The sequence below is a fragment of the Motacilla alba genome, chromosome 5 (genome assembly GCF_015832195.1).
Source record: "Motacilla alba alba isolate MOTALB_02 chromosome 5, Motacilla_alba_V1.0_pri, whole genome shotgun sequence".
Lineage (NCBI taxonomy): Eukaryota > Metazoa > Chordata > Aves > Passeriformes > Motacillidae > Motacilla > Motacilla alba.
The window spans coordinates 57,933,657-57,955,097 of NC_052020.1; the positions used below are offsets into that span (position 1 = coordinate 57,933,657).

General features: G+C 42.8%; 1 protein-coding gene across 5 annotated transcripts; it reads right to left on the reverse strand.

Annotated features, from left to right (window-relative positions):
- Window positions 1-1,532: 1,532 nt before the first annotated feature.
- On the reverse strand, window positions 1,533-21,281 carry NAA30 (N-alpha-acetyltransferase 30, NatC catalytic subunit). 5 transcript variants are annotated; one of them, XM_038138644.1, is made up of 6 exons: window positions 21,194-21,223; window positions 20,829-20,887; window positions 19,952-20,777; window positions 12,520-12,643; window positions 10,446-10,501; window positions 1,533-3,655 (listed from the first exon to the last, which is right to left on the reverse strand). In XM_038138644.1, exons 2-6 carry the CDS (start codon window positions 20,882-20,884, stop codon window positions 3,518-3,520), a joined length of 1,200 nt encoding a protein of 399 aa, XP_037994572.1. In that variant the 5' UTR covers window positions 20,885-20,887; window positions 21,194-21,223; the 3' UTR covers window positions 1,533-3,517. The 5 variants fall into 5 exon arrangements, with proteins under 5 accessions (XP_037994572.1, XP_037994569.1, XP_037994570.1 ...); XM_038138641.1 differs by having other exon boundaries at window positions 19,952-20,887; window positions 21,194-21,281; XM_038138642.1 differs by lacking the exon at window positions 21,194-21,223 and having other exon boundaries at window positions 19,952-20,780; window positions 20,829-20,987.
- Between the last annotated feature and the right edge of the window lie 160 nt (window positions 21,282-21,441).

The following is a 21,441-nucleotide window of genomic DNA, read 5'->3' on the forward strand; positions in this document are numbered from 1 at the left end:
AGGGACCTTCAAGACCCCCCCTTTGCCATGGGCAGGGGCACCTTCCACTGGCCTAGGTTGTTCCAAGCCCCATGCAGCCTGGCCTTGAGCAAGTGTGTGTTTGTATTTTGCAGACAAAGCAAAACAAGCATTAGAACATTCCCGGTTGAAAAGGAAATAGATAAACAACGTAACCATTTATTTGACTGCATTGTATTTAGACAACTTGTACATTTCGTAACCCCACTGGTTTTGTTCTCATCAAAAAGGATAAAGGGACAGAAGAATATAATCCACTCAAAACAGCAGTCCAGTATTTTGAGATACACTTGTTATTTTCATAGATGCCCACCTGATACCTGAACTCCAACATAGGTTGTAATGTTTATACAAGACCTGAAGTTTTTTCAGCACAGCACTGAGTTGTAGCAATGTCTTGCAGTGCCCTGAAAAAGAGTTTGTGACATACTCTGCAACACCAATCTGATGATGCCTTGAAGGTGATGAACCTGATCATTTCTTTAAAAACAACATAATGAATGCAAACATCCAGACTGACATGTCAGCCAGTAGCAACATTTGGGCAAATTATTTAAATATAAAAGCAATCAACTCCTTAGTTAGATTTGTCAATGCAAAAAGGCGAGGGGGAGAGAACTGTGTTAGCAACAGACAGGAGAAATAACCAACTTTTCCTTGCTAGATTCCTTTTGAAAACCTATGCAAATTCAAGGCTTCCCACTTGATTTCCTAATCCCAAGCAGCACAGAGAACAAATCTGTTTGACAGGACCCAGCACATGCAGCTCAGTGTCTCCTGCAGTGAACTCTGTCACACAGCAGCCATGGCAGAACCTTTCAGGTCACATGCCCTTTGAAAAACAAAAAGCGAGAGAGATCTACACCTTTTTGCTCAGTGTTTTCAACACAGGCACAGCAGCAACCACTTCTCACAATAACCAACCGGAATTGCATTTGAAGTTTGCTCCAGAGGGATGTTTTTGGCAGCGAGGAGGGATTTCAGCTCACTTGCCAGTCGGCTTTTGAATCTGAAGACACCCACGGCTTAAATATTAACCAATAGAAAACTTGCCTGGCTGGCTTTGCAGACTGAAACCCCAGCAAGACACACAAGGCAGCCCAGTTTGCAATTCGTGAATCAAGCCCAGCAGCTGCTTGCAAGGTCTGAAACCTCCCTGATCCAGCTCCAGGGCAGTCCCTACATCCTGGACCACAGCTGAGGGAAACCTGACTCAAGGGGTTGGCTACCAACACTGAAGTGTTAACACTGATCAAAACTGCTGAAAAGCCACCCAGAAAAACTGGCAGCCCTGAGGGAGCAGGGTAACAAGAGGTTTTATGGTGTCACAAGGCAGCAGTGGCTACACGCAGGCTTTAGGCTGAGCTCCAGCATGTCCTGGGAGTAACAGACCCCACTTACACCACTTTGTCTTGGGCACCCTTTTAAAGATGAGTTTTCTTTACTGAGGGGAACAGACCCCCCTCGACAGCACAGATGGCGTCTCTACAAGCAGAAAACTCAGCAGGGCCAACTTCCATTAAAAATCTTTATTTCCAAATACAACTCATGATTTGTACATGGTAAGAAACGTCCATCACCATGTGCGATTGGTCTGTGCAAAAGGCGGCTTTGCTCAAATCCAGTTTTCCTGCACAGGGATCTTTTCCAAATGATACTGGAGGTAGGGGTTTTGTTGGTTTTGTTTTTAGTGTACAGTAATTAGCAAAAATGAAAACAAACAAACAAAAAAACCCCCCCAAAACCAACCCCACGACTCAAATCAAACCCTAAAAAGGAAAAAAAAAAAGTGTAGTAAGGCAAATCTGTGGAGAATTCGCTCGGTTCCATGAACGTGGATTCACTGAGAGTTCATCCTTTTGATCCCTGTAAGGACCATTCACCTCAGAGCTGGACTTGATCCTGGTGGGTCCCTTCCAACTTTGAATATTCTGAGATCTCTGATTACAGAGGTGCTTCCACAAGTCACCTAATACCTTTATTTTTGTCTTTCAAAACTAAAAAAAAAAAAAAAAAAAACCAAACCAAAAACCCCCAATAAACCAAAACAAAATAGAGACCCCCCCCCCCCACAAAACAAAACAAAACAAACCCACAAAAAAACCCAACCCAACTGATTCATAGACCTGGGCTGTGGAATCACACGGAACAAGAAAGCCTCGACGCTGTCATTACTGAAAAAATTGATGGGTATTGGTAAAACCTATGTAAGCCCAAATAAAGAAAGGAAAAAAAAAAAAAGAAAAACAGAGCAAGAGTGAATGCAAGAAAGAGAGGCAGAATTCCTTCCCCGCTGCTTTGATTTTAGAGGGGAAAAAAAATCCCCCAATAATTTAGCTCCTGTAAGTTGAGAAAATGAGAGCAGCTGAAAATGAATATGATACACCTTGAAATTCACTTCCAAGACCAAGAACCAAAGACTGAAGCATTTTAGAACACTGAAGCAAAGCAATCTGAATCTGGAAAAAAAATTGTTCCAACTATCTTAAAATAGCTGTTTCTCAGCGCTTCTAGCAATAATTTTGATTAAATAAAAATCATACCAATTTACATTAATTTTCTATATCTTCTTTTAAAAGAAGTCCCTCACTCTTTTAATGACAAAAGTGCATCCAAACCCAGCAGAGATTCACTGGTGCCACTAGGTTCTTTTAGCAGCTACTCAAGGTTTTCAAAATAGCTTACACTTCTTGCTATAAGAAGGGCCTTCCAAACCTTTGTTTGGGAGAAGTATCCGAATTATAAAAATCTGAAATAATTTATTATCAAATCCAGAATTTAAATAAAAGCAGATTTTTTTTTTCCTTGCAAAGACAACTGAAGAAAGTAAAAGAATAAAAGCATGCACTCCAAACTTAGAGGTGAAGACAAATATACTTATCTATACAGGCACTGGCAGACGCAATTTAATGGTTACTCGTTGTAACACACACCCCACCCTACGATACATTTTTTCATTCACTAATCACTGAGGTACCAATATTTAAGAATGGAAAAATTCATTATTGAAAAATAAAACCTAAAATTGAAGCCTTTTTTTTCTTTTTCTTCTTCTTCCCCAGAAAACTATGGCAATTTTTGTATGAAATGTTAGTATACTTATAGAATTTTACAATCTACATTGGCTTTATTTTGAATTTTCGGGAACCAAAAGCGGCGTTCCCATCCAGGTTTTCTCTGCTAAAACGTTCACTGTGTGGATGTCCTAAAGAGTCAGCAGACTTGCAAATGAATGAACATTATCTTGGCTATCACCTGGCACATCTGGCTGGTACCAAAAGGACTCGGAGTCTGAGACAATCGGCTTTAATTCGGAACAAATGCGCCATGCCAAAGTGCAACGAATGTGTGCGACACTCAATGGGACACTGACAGGTTTAAGAGCTGCATGGAAAGTACTAAAGTCCACCTTGCAAAGCAATTTTTGGACAAATTGCATTGCATGCAAAGGACAACTCTGCGCTGCTGGGACGTCGCTTGCTGGCTGGGATGGGGTCTCCTAACGCAGCCACAGTTTCAGACGCAGTGCATCCACTCCATTTAAATAGTATCTGAACAGCCTCTTGTCTCGCACAAAACCAAGGTTTTCATAAAGTTTCAAAGCAGACTTATTTGTGATTTCTGTTTCCAATACAACCTTGAAGGGAGAAAAGAAAGAAAAAGAAAGAAAAAAAAAGAGTGTAATGTTAGTCGGCGGTTGCAAGTACACGATTGCTGAGCCAATTCCAAAAGTTTTATTTAAAGGTATGGTTGTTAGCAATGAATGAAAGTCATTTCTTCTTATCTTTACTTAATTAAGCAATATTTCCACATTAAGCATCCATTTCCGCGTTAAAAAAAATATAATATAGCAGTTCATCCACAACTGTAGTTCTAAACAACATTCAAGATTTTGGTTCTTGGCTGTAAATAGTATTTCAGTTCACAGACCCTTGTGACAAGGGTCAAAAATACATCAACAAACAAATCCCAAACATCCTCCCCCAAAACCCAAGTTACCAAACAGGTTAGGGTCCAAAACATCTTTTGAGTGAGTAGCTGAACTTCTGCATGTCACAAGAACTTGGCACATGAAGATTTAATGATTTAATATCTTTGACCCCTGATTCCTTGGAGTTAGATGCAGATAAAAGCTCTGAATTGACACCAGCTGCCAGATCCAACATTTGCAGTGAATATTTGCGCTCAGCACAAGAATCTCACAGTGCTCTGGGTTGGAAGGCACCTTCAAGATCATCCAGTTCCAACATCTTCCACTATCCCAGGCTGCTCCAATCCTGATCCAACTTGGGTACCAGCAAATACCCTAACCTCAAATTACAGCGCACACCAGAAGAATAAGCAGAGTTTTCCATACTTTTCCCCCTCTGTTGGTAAGATCCCAGTTGCAGAAAGACCTGTCAGAAATAACTCAGACCAAACCCAAGTCCAAGAGTAGTCCAAATTAAGACTTAAAATTGTCTCAGAATTCTCAAGCACAGGCAAAAAACTACACTGGCCTTAACAAGACAATAATCATAAAATTTCAGAATTTTTCAGAATTGTTTCTCCCTCTCTTTTCTCCACATGCACTGAACAGAGCTCTGCCATAACTGACAAGCCCTGCATTGCCTTCATGTAACAAAAACTAATTCTGCCTCTTGACTGGTGTCCAATTCAATTATTTAAGGCTCTGCTATTAGCAAGAGCAGGGGCTGAACTGACAAGGCCTGGGCTCCACACAGCCCTGATAGTGAACATCCACACATTAAACAGCAGCTGATGGTCGCTGTAAAAGGAATGAAAATACAGGACCAAAATCAGCCTGGATTTGTAGAGCAGTTAAAGTCCGTCTACTCTATGGCTTCTGTGGCCTTCCTTCCTCAGGCACACATTCCCACTCCCTTTTCCCTGGCCTCTCCTGCCAGCTCTCAAGGCTGGTTCCTGAGCTCCTTCCAAAGCCACCTGGCAGAAAACCTTTCCTTTTTCTCTCCACAGGGTTTGTTTTCTGCAGTCTGAGGAGTGGCTAGGCCAGTGTGAAAGGGGGAGGCAGCCAGTGGTTAGAGTGGCCTGAAACTTGAGTCAAATATATACATTAAAAGGATTTTTAAATCTTATTGGAGGTGACCAGTCTAACCACTGGCTGCCACATTCCAATGGACCATTCCACCTGTGCTTCTCAGTGAAGGCATGCTGAAAGAACAATAAAGCTGAGAATAACAACCCAATGAACAATATAAGACTTGGAAACAGTTAGTTTTAGAAAAAGGAACTAAGAGTCACACATTGAAATATTAATCATCAGAGTTCTTAAATTACAGCAGGGCAGCATTGCAGCTGCACATTTAAGACAATCTAATTCAATTCTTAATTTTGTGACAAGAATGAGAGATTGAATTTCTCTGTTTGGCACATCTCAGAACATTACTAGCAAGTCCTGTGGGCTGATGGAGTACTCCTAACATCCTTCATCCATTAAAATGGGAAACTATCCATCTGTAAGAAATTATGGAAGCACCATCATTTTGCTGGAGAAGGCTATTTTCTACACATTGTACAACTCCTTAACTCCAGTTTAAACAAAACACTGAAGCCAGAGGAGGAATCTGACCTGTGCAGAGGATTATTTATTTGAACTCTCAGCTACCAAGGGCATTCACTCTCTCAAAGGTTCAGTAACCTGGCACAGTGATGTAACAACTCTCTATTCAACTGCAAGCACCAACACCTGGCACTGCTAAAACACTTCCAGCACGGCAGGTGATTGGGCTGAAGGGAGTGGTTCAATGTTGAAATACAGGTTTGTTGGAATCCCACTACCTGAGTGAATGCTCATCTTGAAAGCAAATGCAAGAGATTTGCTCTGGTATTTCTAAGGAAGTCTCAGCACAATGAAAAGTAATTCCCTGATCTCAACATACTGCAGCTGAAGACATGTTTCTGTTATCTGAAAAGGAAACACAGGCATATTTTATTCAGATTTCATTAGCTTCCTTTGGTGAAGAATGCATCTCTTCTTGTGTGAGCTTTTCAATCAAGCTCCAAACCTTCAATTGTTACATTTATTTCTGCTCTTGTGGGTCGATTTTGTTGTACACATATGCCTGTTAAATCCTCTGATAACACAGCAACACCCCATGAAGGGCAGCAAAGCTCTCATTAGATTTAACAGCATTTTCTGCTCAAGTTGCAACTTTTTGAAGGTTGTGACATTCTCTTTTATCTTAAATTTCATAGACCAAACATTTTAGTTCAACTCTAATATTAACTGGGTTTAGAAGCAAGAAGATTTCTATATTAAGAGTGGAGTGCAATGTTCCTTGTTGCTGTATTTTCACACCTTTAATTTTTTCCTGAACTGAAGCCAACTGGAGTGGTCAAGCTTTCTTGCTGCTTCAGCTCAAACTCTGAAGGAACTCAAGTTTAAAACCCAAGCCATAGAATGTATACAGCCAAATTAAGAAAGTCCTCTCAGCACTCACAAGAGGAGGTTGCTATTCTTACTTTTAAGTCTGACAGATCATCAGACTCAAGTTATGAGGGCTTGTCCAGTGTCCTTAATCCATTTAACTGCCTTAACTTTTAAAGACCAGCACTGCCCGAAATCTAAAGTTCATACTTTTTATGTTTTGTAGATTAGGGAGAAACTAAAAATATCAGCAATGTAATGATTTCAAATAGATTCCATAAAAATACACATTTCATTTTTACTAGTGTGGTGCTGAATTAAAATGACACACCTACTAGTGTGGTCAAAACCCCCACTCTAAATCACCCTGAAGTTCCAATGGGAAGTCCCATGAGAATCTGCAGCTCCCTTTCATATTCTACATTTTTGTTTAAAAAGGGTCTTTGAAGTCCCACTTACTGGAGTCTTATTTTCATTAGTTACCAATCCACTCACTTCATATGACTGAAATATTGTATTATTTCAGTCATATGAAGTGAATGGATTGTATGCAGATTCCTCAGACATTTGTTACAGATGGAAAACCTGCATATGAACAACTCCTCCTTTCTAATTGTAATTAAGGGATGTAACAGTTCCACAGGATGGTCTTCAGCCGTGCAGTTGTGGGAAACTGCTTGCCAGCAAAAACAGTGCACAAAGCAGCCAGACACCCACCTTGCTGCAGTCAGCACATGCTTTTCTTTTTTAAACTAGAAGAAAAATATTTCCAAAACTTTGGAGCTGAAAGTGGAACTATTCACCTTCACCTGATTTATTTCCATAGTTCACCTTTTCTATGCAACCAGCCCAGAGTTATCCTAAATCACTGTGATCCGCTGGAAACTCAGCCCAGTACAGTTCACTACCGCAAATATCAGAATTCATGAACATCAAACACTTGAGAAAGTCACGAAGGTAAAAGAAAATACATCTCAGAGATGCCTAAGTTTTGTAATGTTATATGCAGACACTCCAGCTGGAAGCTGCTGTGTGAGTACTTTCTCCAGGCCTGAAGGTTATTTCTGGTTCAAGCACCCACCCCCAACAGCAGATCACTTCCCTGGTTTCTATTCTAATGAAGGCCATGGCCAGCTCCATGGCCAGCTCCTCCCCTGCACACAGATTCCATTCCAGTCGATTCCCCTCCTCACTCACTCCACAGCTTTCCCAGAGAAAATCTTCCACACCCCTGAGGAAGACTCTGCCTCTCAGGCAGGGTGCTGACCGCTGTGAACCACTCATTCCACAGGCCTGCCTTGGTTTATTCCCACTAAAACAGCCTGCAGGGGGGAAAAAATGTCCTTAAACACCAGAACATTGCAGCAGGCTTTGAAATGCCACCTATCAGCTGTGATTTGTCAAGATTTTCAGCTGTGGTGTTGTATAAATCCTTTGTTTTTTAGGACTCAACACTGGTACCTCCAAAGCCAAAGCTTCGATACTTGGAAAAGCAACACACTGATTAAGGCATTTATCAGATTATATGCCACAAATTATTAAAATTAAGTCTATTTACTGCATCTATTCCATAATTAGATTGAAGGGAAGAGTTTCCAAGCAGCCTTTGGAAATTTTTCACGACACCCACAGCTGCATATTCATGTTTTTAATCCTATTCCAAGCAAGTTTCAGAAAATAGCATTTTGTTTTTAATTGCACTCCATCTTATCTCAAAAAAGCAGTATCTTTTTATTTTCATCAGGATTCTGATTTTATTAAAAGATGTAGAAAAATACCTTAAAAGCTGCAGGGATGATGAAACTATTTCTATGCCTCACACAGACAAATTATTGTGATGCACTACTTTGTGTCTGATGAGCTTTAAGCATCAATTAATCAGAAACTGATCTCCTGACAACTGTTGTGAAAACTGGTGAGACCCAAGAGTTGGGCAGAGCTTTTCATGGGTGCCTAGTTAGATTTTTCTGACTGAAAACTCAGCACTCCACCACATAACATCTTTATTTTACACCATTTTGGGTACGTGGAAGAAGCCTACTTGGTGGCAAAGAAAAAAATAACAAACATGAAAACACTGGCTGTTTGGTTGTGGATAACCTACATGTGTTAAAGAACAACATAAATAAAAGTAAGTGTGGGTGTGCCTCAGTTGATGGTGCAGAAAAATAATCAGTAAAATACTGTGCTTGTATTCCATGCTCCCTAAAGGGCTCCCAGTTCAAAATTTAGTGCCAGCACAAGACTCAGCTGGTGCAAAAGCCCCCCAAAATCAGAGGATGAGTTTGGAATCATCATTCTATAAACAGCAGTTTATACTGCCTCCATCCAGCACACAATTCAAGAAGTCTGAATTGTAGTGCATTTGAATTAAGAGAAATGCCCTCTGCCCCTGGTCCAAAGCATTTATACAGCACCAGAGAGGAAAATCTGTGACTAAGACTTAATGAGACCTCACTGCAGACCTGCAATCCTTATCACATTAATTTCATGTTTATGGAGATAAAAAGCCAGCAAGAAGGGATCTTGGATTAATATGACAGTGGTAGATGAAAAAGACACAGAAAAAGGTTACTGTTAGAGGTCACCTGTTAGACAGTCCAATCTAGAAATGAATTTACATGTGTGGCACACAGACATTCAGAAATTATACAGTAATTACTGCAACTCAGAGCTTGAGTAGAAACATCCAGTTCTACTCCTGACTCTCTAATAGCAGTGGGCAATTCACTTCCCTTCTCTGCATCTCACTTCTGCAGCTGTGGTGTGGACACTGTAACCCTGATCCTCAAGCCTTTTGCAATTTTTTAAAAATCTTGATTAGTCTAGAAATGGGAAATCAACTCAAGACCAAAGTGGAAAGCAACAGGGAGAACAAACCAACCAACCTATCCTTGATTAGTTCAGTGTAGATAAGTAGTAAAAGAGATTAGAGGAAAGCATTTTAGAAACCAGGATAGAAGCAAGAAGCCAAAATAAAGAACTTAAAAGAATTACAGACTGCACTGTACTGCCCAACTACAACATAAATTAGAAGGTGAGGGGGAAGAAGACAGCAGCAAGCAGAGGCATGAAGGGATCTGAGGGGAAGAATAAATCTCCCAATGAATGAAGCCAGAGCACAGGCAGGGACACTGCAGGAAGAGAAACAACAAGTGGAAAATAAACTGGAGTGTGTGCCAGAAGTGCTGTGACACCAATTGTAGCTTTGCATAAGAAACTTCCCCACGGGGCAGTGGGACAATGGAGGGAGCAGCTGAAGTGAGATAACAGAGAGATCAAAGGCTCATCAACTATGACACACTGAAATGACAGTGCTCACATATCAGGAACAACTGCACTGTGCCAAGGAGCTGGAAGTTAAAGGGACAGATAACCTGGTTAAGGAGGAAGGATGGATGGATGCAGGGAGAGTTCCTCACAAGTTAAGGCACACAACAAAAGAGTTGCTTTATGTATATATTTATATTTTTTAAAAAAAAAGCAGGAACTGTAATCTGGTGAAAGAGTAACAACTTGTAGGACAGGGAAGCCTGCCAGTGGTTCAGTGACTCTCCCTGCACGTCTGTGTTGCTGTGCTAACCCACTGCAGCCCTGCTCTGTGCAGTGTCAGAGCAGCCTGATGAGTGCTGTGATAAATCCACATTCTGCAGCAGCACAGCACACCCTGTTCTGTGCCTGGGTGTACTCTGAAGGGATGGCAGGGCCACACAGGACATGCGCACCCCACTGCTCAGCTGCACCTCAAATGGGATGGGGACCTTGCAGGAAAATGGGCCTGAGTGAAGGCTGAGGCAGCTTCACAATGTAAATTGCTGAATTTCAGCACTTAGGACAAATTTAGAAAGTTCAGCTGCTATTTGTGCCATACTTTTTTTTTTTTGAGGTTGTTTTCCCTTTTATTATGAAGGAGCTTCTTACCAACTTATTTCCCTCCTAAAAAAAAAAGTCCTGGAGAAGAAAAACCTGTGAAATGAATCCACATACAAGAAGAGTGCAAACCATTTACATTATGAAAGTTTTGATTATAAAATCTTACCTCATCACAATCTCCTTCAACCATAGCATAAATAGCTTTCTTAACCAAGTTTGTACCTGAAACACAGATTTCAGTAAGTGTCAGAGTTGCAATGCAAAACAAAAATGCCAGTTTATATATGACTAATGTGTGCTACCTACATGACATGACACCTGGGGAAAGCAGGGAGGAAAGAAAAACAAGGAGTTGCAGTCAAGCTGCAGTCTCAAGTTTGAACACTAAAATAATCTGTGAAGTTATCCAGAGACTCAGCTCAAGTGCAAGATTCTTGTAACACAAGGATATTAGAAACTGGCTGCTCAACAGGGTGTTAAATATAGCCTTCCAAGATGTGAATCATTCCTTTTTGTTGCATTTAAAGTCAAAATCTGCTGGCATGTACTTGAAGGACATTCATCTTCCATGGGAATTTCCTCTTACTAAAACAAATACTTGTATTAGTAACAGAACTTATGAAACCACTGTTTTTATGGCTCGCTCCCATTTGGGTTTGCTAGCATCTAATAATATTCTCAAAGCCCATCCCTTCCCCTCAGTCAAGCATTAGTTTAATTTTTTAATCATCATTTTTCATCTCTTTCACAACAGTTCTACAAATGTAATATCCCTACCTGTCTGTACAATTGGGGTAAAACTGAAAGTTGATTTCAAAGTTATTAGTGGAAAAAAATGATGTTCAGTGAAATTGCATAAATCTCACTTCCATAAGAAGGCTATGGAAAAGGGAAAAAAAAAACCCCAAGGAATCTACAGAATGTTTTTAAATATTCTCAAAACTTTAATCAATTAGGAGTTTCACTGAATGTGATGATAAAACTGTTCTACATTTAAAGCATATCTTCAGATTAACAGCACACTTTGAGAAACAGCAAGGTGGCAAATGTAGGAAAAAGCCAACATATATAATGCTAAAGTAAGCAAGGCTTTAAAGATAAATTCTATGTACGTATTTCTAATTTAACCAACTGACTGAAGTGAGGGAAAAGTCTTGCAGTGATCTTCATAATAACAGCATTAGCTCTTATTTAATTCTGAATCCAAGCACCTGCAATTAAATTATGGCAGACTCCTTCATGACTCAGCTAAAAGGAAAGGAGAGACAGTGATTTCTCAGTATCCTCTTCCTCTGCTCCACTACAGAAACCAACAATGGCTTTTGAATTGCGCTGGGGAAAGAAAAAAATCTGCACATGCTTGAACAGTTGTGGTAATGTGTTTTTTTGGAGGGTTTTTTTCTGGAAGAAAGCAAACACAATGATACATTCTGCAATGGATCACTGTATTTTTTGATTGCAAGTAATTTTCTGTCCTTAATCACAGAAGCATGAGCTGTTCAGTGTGGATGAGTGGTGAAGCACAGTTCTAAGCTTTGGAGCCGATGTCTACGTTTAGTTAAAAATACCTTACATAATGTAATTTCACAATAACCAGCATGTAAAAATCAAGTTCCATAAGAAGAGATATTTAATTAAGCCAACTTGGCTAACTGGAGTTAGAATGAAAATCCCTTCACCAGGGCAAAACTGATTTATGAGAAAGGGCAAACTCCCTGCCAAGAGTGATTTCTTTACCACATACCTTCCCAACAGAACAGATCTCCATTTCAATCATTCAAGTAACAATACACAGCTATTTTTCTTCCCTGATTAATACAATAATGAGCTCCATACATTCTCCCTGATGGGTAATATATGCATAATTTATAGGGGGAAGTTAGGAAATAAGTTCACTGTAAAAAAGGAGCCTGAACACAACATGGAAATGCAGCGATGAGGGCACACATAAAACCACAAAGCAGTTCCCACTGTTATTTGGCAGAGGCAGAGGTAAGGGGCTGCTGCCTGCCTTTCTTTTTAGCCTTATCAGATCCCAGGTGTGAACCTCACAGGGCATTTCAGGTTATTTTAGCAAAATCAGAAAAGCCACTGGGGAGCTGGCGTGGTTGAGTAAGGCGAGGATGACACACAAAGCACCACATCCTGAAGTTCAGTTCAGCTTAAATCTTTATGACAGCTACAGTTATCCCAGCTAGAGAGGATTTAAGGAAGAAAGAAGAAAAAAAGGCTATTCTTACCAATTCCTTTTCTTCTGTATTTGGAATCCACTGCTAACATGGCTATATAACCTCTGCGGAACATCTTTTTGTGCATATCCAGCTTGCAGACGATGGCACCTACACACTCCTCACCTACCATGGCCTTAAAGACAAACATACACGGATGGAATTCTCAGTTTGGGATCCACACTGCTACCAAAAGCAGTCAACCAGTGCATTTTCCAAGTGAAAGAGCCACATAAAGTTTGTTTGTATAAAGGCATGAAAAGGTAACGACGTAAATTTTAAAAGCATCTCCAAAAGTATTGCTAAGATTAAAAGAATTAATTGCTTTATTACATTCCAATAAAGTTTCAGGACAATTAACAACCAATGAATTATTCCTGGAGAGAACGACATCATCATTTCACAAAGTCTACAGGCAAGAGCACGTGTGATTAAAAAGGGAAAATAAATAAATAAAAGGGAAAATAAATAAAATAAAATACCAGGTTAAGGTATAAATTACCCTTTCATATCTTCTGCAGAGGAAAAAGTCCATTCCTGTTTTATAGTGATCTGAATTTTCCTGTATAAGGGCTGTGCTAGATAACATGCTTAATTTTTGTCTGGTTTTAATGTCAAGGCCACAAAGGATCAGAGAGAAGTGTCGCTGCATTTAATCTTTAGACACTGTCGTTTTCAGTCATATGACACCCGGAGAACTAACAAAAAAGCACAGTTAATTTCACACATTTTAACTATTGGGGGATTTCGTTTTCAGAGCTATGCACTGGCAGTTAATCCCAGTGGCATTGTCACAGTAACCGTGGTCAAGGAGACCTAAGCATCCTGAAATATTAACAAGAAAAACCCCAAAAAGAAAAGGACCCAACTCCTCCCCAAACACTCAGCAAACCACTTGCACAACCACTGTCTTCACCAAAATTTTACCATGAGAGAAAGGAAAACTAAGTCATGTTAACTGAAGGATTAGGCAGCGCAAGGGATTAATGACATTATAACCTGCAGCAGCAGAACTGAGTAATGCTGCAGAGTGGGACAGCATCCAAGGGGAAAACAAATTCCTGTGCACTGAGGAAAGATGGGCAGAGATAAAAAGAAACTCCTAATTTTACATATGGGCATGTGAGTGGATCCACAGCCTTTGACAGACCTGCACGGAGGACCAGCCTTGGGCTCAAGTGCAGCAGCTAAACCAGGACTACAGCACATGATTGGCACAAGCATGTGCTGGCACAAGAGCTGTGGATAATCCAAATTTACAACTCTAAGACATGTCAAATGAAAAGGACTTGCTAGAGCCAGCACTGCCAGGCCTCAGAGCAGCCACCTGTGAAGCCAGAGCTCCCTGCTCCAAAGTCTGTGGTATAAACTCAACCACCTGAACCCTCGTGCACAGCTTAGAGGGTAAAGCTCCATGGACAGAAGATTCCTTCCTGCAGGTCTTACTGCAGGCACAGTCTCTTCACCCCAAAAAGAATCAAGCCTTTGAGCATCTCCACCTGGATGTGGGTTATTAACCAAGTCAGCTGTCAACCAGGAGCTGCAGCAAAGGTGAAATGAAGCAGCCAAAAAAGTACAAGCTGCATTTCCAAAGCCCTATGATGCAGCATGATTATAACCCCATTGCTAATGTAGCTGAAGCAAATATAACTATTGCTAAGTTTTTATTTGGCAGGAAAACACATTTCAGCAGTATCCAAGAACAACCCCGAACAATCTAACGAGTGGTTTTTAAAATAACAAACAAAAACTGTAGCATGATCTAAACTGGACTGAAACACAGAGCCTCTAAGCAATCTTTCATTTGTTCCAAAACACAGGTTATTCCACAGAAAAGAGGAACAGTGTATGCAAAGTCTCAGCTCAAGGCAAGTTCTGTATCTCAGCTCAGACCTGAGAAAAGCAGGGAGTTAAATAAAGAGTATCATCAGACAAACTGCTCAGAACATTGCTATAATTATGCAGAGTACCTAGATGTAATCTTATACCTCACTTAAAAAAAAAAAAAAAAAGAAGCACACCACAAATTAGCATGTTATAGTTGTGCTTTGCCCTGGAGTGAACACGTGCAAACTGTTGATCCTAAGAGTTATGTGCAGAATTTTTAAGATATATATATATATTTTATTTTTTTACATGATTCAGGAGTAGTGACAATCTAGACTCTTCATATCTGAACTCTTTCTTGTCCAGGGCACTTTTCAGAAAAGCTGTATTCATGAATCATACATTTAAAATGAACAGCAAACAATTTTGTTTCAGTGATCAAAGAAGCAAATAACCACTGGACCACTGGTTTTACCACTGCTGCCAGAGAGCTGAATAAGGAATGGTTCTGTTACCAGGTCTCCAAACCCTTAAATCTATTTCTCTGTCTTTAGGCAGGTAAGTCTGGCAGTTAATCTACAGCTGTTCCACTCACAAAGGGAGTGCTGCATTTCCACCTCATTTAGAGGGGGTTTTGTTGCCTTTCCTCTCCTATCTAAAGCTGGAAATGAACCTAAACCACGACGTGAAACTTTACAATTTAATTTCCTGGAGAAAGTTAAACTGCGTGAATAAAAAAACCCCAGACTGAAATAGGGAGAGTTGTGAGGAGGGAAGAAAAGTAGCTCCCACACAACATCATTTAGGAAAAGATAATCATGGACCAAATTTTCCTTTCAGGTATACGAGAGCACCTCTAAACATGCAATTTTCTACAAACAGAATTCAGCCTAAGTCACTATTATATACTACAAACTCCACAGAGTACTATAAGATTTACTCCAATAGTAGGTTATTAGTAGCAGGATTAACATACATGAATCCAAATCCAATATTTGCATCATCTTTGTTCCTATGAGTAAGTTTAAATGCTTAAAACAAACCAGATTTTAATATACTGGAAGAGCTTGTAGAGAAACGTCTGTAAATCAGCAAGAACATTACTTTTCATAGAATTAATCAATTTGTATTAATTTCATTATCAAAGATGGCATTATGCTTGTCAGCCACAGTCTGAGTATGCATTTAATATCCAGATCCTGTGAATTCTGTTTAAAGGAGATTAAAACAGCCAACTAGACCCAAAAGAGAAATATTTTGCAATTCAAACACAGCAGAACCTGCACTTCTGCACTGCACTTTTCCTTTCACACCTGCACCAAAGTCCATCCCAACTATCCCAGGCACAGCTGGGTGGGAGCTGGCTCACATTTAGGGATCATGTTACCAAATGCCATTAGAGGATACACTCGGGGTAATGCTTTTAACCTCACTCTGCCACTTCAGCCACAGCTCCTCCCAGTACCTGGCAAATCACCACCTCCCTCTGCTTCCCTCCATGAAGCTGGACAGCAGCAATTCCCTCCTGTGAGAGGAACACCCCCTGGAACAACTGCCCTGGCTGCTGTCACCTGCTCAGGTGCCGCAGGGACTTCAGTTTTCACAGAGCCACCGACAGTGAGAGACTGTCTGAAAGTGTGATTGCTCCTAAAAACAAACCGGAATGCAAAGTTTGCAAATTCTCCTACAAAACTTCTTCTTCCTACGTCTGCCACGAGGCCAGGAAGACTTCTCAGACAACCCTCTGACTTTTCTGGTTCTTCCTTTAAGCCCCAGGTTTTCCACAACTGTAGAACAGGGATGATGTCTTACAAGTCTTAATTTCAACACACCAAGACTCTTTGAATCAAATCCAATTTAAAAAAATGCAAAGCATTAGTATAGAAACAAGACTTAACTGCAGTCATTAAGGATTTACAACACATTTAAAACCACTTACATGGAATTAATGGGTTATTTTTAAACTTGTGAAAGTTTAAATTATGAATGCTGCTATAGCTAGTGGCAAAGTTAAGAACCCAATAAAAGCATAGATTTTCTAGATTTTTCTTAAAAGGCAGCTGAGTGGTACAGTGAATTACAGGAGTGGTTACAACACTCAGCCTTTTATTACATTCTGTCTTATCCAAACTCTGGCACAGAGCAAGGTTTCCTAAGCTCACCTCTCCCACGCTAAAGGATTTTGAAAACAATTTTCTGAAATATTTAATTTATCAGTCTGAAATGCAAGCTTCAGAACTTTAGCACTGCTAAGAACTAGAAGCTTCAAAACCACTTTAAAAGAAAGCTACAACGTTGAAAATGCATTTACAATCCATCTGGGGACAAAGATGTAACATTGCTTAAAAATACTTCACATGAAAACACAAGATGCCCCTTGCCCCTGTCATTTCTTTGACAGAGGAGTGGGTATTTGAGGAGAAACTGGGCTGACAGAGCTTCTGAGAATAAATAAAAACCAGGCATTTACTGGGCACCCACACCTAACACACAGTGCAAACCTGCTCTTCTGAAGACAGGCAAAACATGAGTTGAACCATACAGCTGGAGTTTTACAGAATCCCAGAATGGTTTGGGTTGGAAAAGACCTTAAAGAGCATCTAGTTCCAACCCCCTGCCATGGACAGGGACACCTTCCACTGGAAGTTTATGGAGGAAAATGTTATTACCGTGCCACTTTCCAGTGGGACACCTCAGCACTGAGCAGTACTCCCAAGCTGCTACCCCTAAGGTCAGGATAGCAGTTATATGGATAAATTAGATACTGAATTTAACAGGGTTTTAAGACTTCCAGTATCTCCAGGTCCTCTCAAAGTGGAGTATTAACTTCTTCGAGTGTAGAGTTAGGAAGTTGTCTGAGCCTGAAAAACTCTGGTCACTACTGCCCAGTCAGGGTTGGTCTCTGCCCTCCCACCTCTCCTCTTGCACCAGTGCCCGGGACATCCTACAGGAAGAGATTTGGAGCTCTAAACCAACAGAGCATCACCCTAAAACAGCTAAATATACACACATTTACAGGTAAAAGCTGGTCAGAGGGGTATCTTGGCTCCCAAAAGCACAGGAACACAGGGGCTGGCACAAGGCAGGAAGAGGGAGTTGAAGAGAAAGGAAAAACAAGCACCAGCCTGGGCTGTACCAGCCCTTAGAGCAACTGGGCAGCTTGGGAAGGCCAAACCAAAATTCAGCAAGTTTCAAATCCATGCAGCAAAGTTCATAATGTGCCCAGAAGTTAGCTTTGCATTGTCAGAAGAGGGAAATTTCGTTTCAGGTGGTTCACCAAATAAACCACCAGAAAGAGACAAGTGCTGTTTGTTTCGGGAAAATACACATCCCATCTTCAATTTCAGGGGTGTCAGTCTTTTCCCCTCACAGGGAGAGGAAAGGTGCCCTGACAGCACAGGGAAGACAGGTCAACGTGCTCTGGAAGAGTTTTCACATGGTGATGGTGAAATTCAGTAAATTGCCTGAACCCTTACAGATCTTTTTCCAAATACAATCAGATCACAGGCTAACCCCTCTTCCCAAAACACTCAAAACCCAGCCAAAACCTGGAACCAGAAGGGTGTGGGGCCACAATGCATTAAATCAAATGATTCTGTGAGATCAGGCACTAAGCTTCGTGCTCACCATCCTGACACTTCTTGCTAATTGAAATATGCAGTCCCTGACTGAAGATAAATATTTCAAAGCTATTTATTGGAGAGAAGTAGTTCAGGAGTCCATTAACTGCAGGAACAAATTATATTTTATAGATCAGAAAGTTTTCAAGACAACCTCTAAGCAACAAACCTCAAAAATATTACAACCAAATAATAAACCAAACCCCTCCCCACATGAATTCGACTCAGCATGCTGCAAAACCTTCAAATTATTAAGCAGATAACAATTTGCTGGCTTTAGACATTGACAGCCATATATTATTCTCTACACTTTTATGTACTTTACATTGTTTCACCTTTCTAAAAAAAATGGCAAATACATTGAGTTCAAGAAAAGTTTTGTTGATTCTTCAGGGCTATCAAAAAATGAAGCTGTCACTACAAAATAAGCTTTCTTTCCCTTGAGTGATATCTTACTCTTTAAATGCACTTATTAGAAATCATCTGTTTTAGTTCTCTGTCAAACAACTTGTCACTGCTCTTCTCACAACAAAACTGTCCAGTTATTCCCTGACAAAAAAAAACCCAAAAAACCATGAGTGAAAGTTTAAACAAATGCATTGTGATCTAAGAGTGTCCAACATTGCCTTGGCATTATCAGGGCCACACCTGATGCTCAAAGGATGGACTTTTGCAGTTCTTGAGCATTTCACTCTCAGGATGAGGTAAATCAGTCACAGGCAGAGCTCAGTGTTTGAGCATCACTGGGCTCTGATCAGCATCCTTTAATGGCAAACATGACTGTGCATCCAACAATGCTCTCCAATATTTTCATATTCTGTTTTGTTCCAGAAGGTCAACATCTTGCTTTGCTCAACTTCCTGTAATCCTACTGTATTCCCTCTGCAGGGTTTTAAGAGGCAGAGTTCTGAAAATCCTGCTCTGAACCCTACCAATCCTGCTATGAATTCCAGCAGATCCTAACCCAGGAACACTCTGAAACTGAAGGCCAGATGGACCCCATTAGCCACACCTGCTGTCCTCACAGTCTATCGAAATTCCAGAGATATCCCTGAACTGAAGGGTGGCTCTGGCTAAATCAGACCTTCCAGAGGGGTGTCCAGCCTTAATTAAAACATCAAGAGACAAGAATCAATCATTTTCTTTAGCAAGGAAGTGCCACAAACTCCCCTGCACGTTCTGTTTTTCAGCTGGGAGTGTTCCTAGGAGTAAATCAAGCTCTTGCTATGCTCACACGCTCCTCAGGCCAGCTTCTACTCGCTATCATTTACCTGTGGATGCATTGTCATCCTAAAAGCATGCAACTGAGACACAAGAAGTGCTAAACATTTAGGAAGGCAGGGGGGCAGCTAAAGCAGCCTTTCAACAATGCACTAGGAAGAATACAACACTAAATTCGTCGGCAGTGCAGGGAGCCAAGGTGAGAATTCCTGCATGCTGCGAGCACTCTCACACCTGTAAAAGCAACACAGTTGGACTTGTCTTTGTCAAAGTAAGCTCACAGATCAAAAAGTCTGCTAAACCTTTCACGGTGCCTCTCCATCTATCACTTAACATTTATGTGCCAGCCCTGCTTTAGTCAGTTTTAAAACCATTGTGCAAGAATTAGCAAGCAGTTACAAGGCATTAGTGGACTAAGTACTTTCTTTTTTAAATCCAAGCCCAGGAACTGAGACAGAATCATAAAATGAGCTACCAAAGGTCACAAAAGTCAATGTCAAAACCAAGATTAGAAGCCCTGAATTCCTGGATCCTAGCCCTGTGCTCAAACCCTTTCCCCACCATTTAAAACCTGTGTTAACAGATGCAGAACTTCGGGCACGTGCTTTCCTTGTACCTGCACGGGTCACAAGGGGACAGGTGCTTCCAAAAAAGCTTGGCCTTACCCACAAAAAGATGATTAAAAGTATTTCCACGAACGCCAACCCTTCCATCCTCTCCTCCCCTGCCCCAAACCACTCCCAACTCCTGCCCTCCCTGCTCCCTCCGGCACTTACCAAAAAGCAAAGTTGTGGCCAGTTGTGGATAAAATACCTATAAGTGTAAATGGAGTAGGGTTCAGACAGATCTTTGGTGATCAGTCTCATGATATCGGGCATCTGCAGCTCTGACTCATACTGGACGTATCGTATCGTTAGGTCCTCCTCGGGCTGACAGTCCGTTCCCGAGCCTTTCAAACTGCACGCTGCTGCTAAGGACCCGGAGAGTAGCTGCAGGGGCTCCTCCTCCTCCTCCCCTCCTTCATCCCCCTCCTCCTGCTCTTCCTCCTCCAAGCCAGTCTCTCCTGCCAGCCCATTGCGGGCTGCAGTCTTAGCAGCAGCAGTCGCGGCTGTGGCAGCAGGCTGGCTCCTGTCCCCTTTGGCCGGGGGAGAAGGAGGAGGAGAGGGTGCAGTCCTTCCCTGGGGAGGGAGGTGGTTGGCGTGGGGGGACGAGCAGGGCGCTGCGGTGGGGGGCGACGACTGCTGCTGTCCGGAGCCCATTGTTTTGCTGGCTCGCTTGTTCTCCAGCCCCTCGGGGGCCGCCCCTGCCTCCGAGCCGAGGATCTTGCCCTTGAGGGAGGCCCGCAGGTGCCGCAGCTCGGGGCTGATGAGGCCGTTGAGCTGGTGGTTGTGGTGCGGGGGGTGGTGGTGGTGGCGGTGGTGGTGGCGGTGCTGCGGGCCCCCCTTGCCGCCGTCGCTTCCTCCTCCTCCTCCTCCTCGCTGCTGCTGCTCCCGTCCGCCCGCCGGTCCCTCCTCTTCCTCCTCCTCCTCCTCTTCGGCCTCCTCGTCCTGGGCGCCGGTGCAAGCGGCGGCGGCGGCGGCATAGGAGGCGGCGGAGGAGGAGGAGGAGGAAGCAGCCCCCCCTCCTCCTCCTCCTCCTCCGGGGAAGGGGGAGAGCGTGTCCCCCTGCGGGGACAGGACGCTGCTAGGCCCCGGCGGTACCTCGGCCATATCCTACGGGAGAGACCGACACAAACTCACCGGGGAGGAGGAGGAGGGCGCCAAACCCAACGGGGGCGACGGGAAGGTGGAGGGTGGGGGGGGGGGGGGGGGGGGGGGGGGTGAGACGCGGCGGCCTCACGGGCCGCGCTCTGCGGGGAGCGGAGGGGGGGGGGCGCGAACAAAGGCACGCACGGTGCCCGGGCCGCGCCTCGCCGCCCCGCCGCGCCCTGTGGCGGCTGCCCCGCTCCCCCCGCGGGCGCGGGCGGGGCCGATCCCGGAGCGCTCGGGGCCCGGGGTCCCCCCGCCGCCGCCACTCACCGCCGCGTCTGGGCAGCTCCCGCTCCGCCGCCGCCAAGCGCGGCCGCCGCGGCCGCAAAACCCGCGGCCAGTTCCTGTCGGCCCTTACGACACTTCCTCCCTTGGCGGCGCTGCCTGGCGACGGCGGGGCGGGGCCGGTGCCCTCAGACGGGACCCGGTGCGGGGAGCGCGGGCCCGGACGCGGACGGGGGTGTGGAGTCAGTGACAGAACCACGGAACCAGCGGGGCTGGAAAAGCCCTCTGAGGTC

Coding starts and splice junctions, on each gene's coding strand:
- NAA30 (XM_038138641.1), bottom strand. CDS start 20,884: ATGGCCGAGGTACCGCCGGGGCCTAGCAGCGTCCTGTCCCCGCAGGGG. Junction 12,644..19,951: donor GGCCACAACTTTGCTTTTTG/GTAAGTGCCGGA, acceptor TTTGTCTTTAAG/GCCATGGTAGGTGAGGAGTG. Junction 3,656..10,445: donor TTGAAGGAGATTGTGATGAG/GTAAGATTTTAT, acceptor TCTCCCTTCAAG/GTTGTATTGGAAACAGAAAT.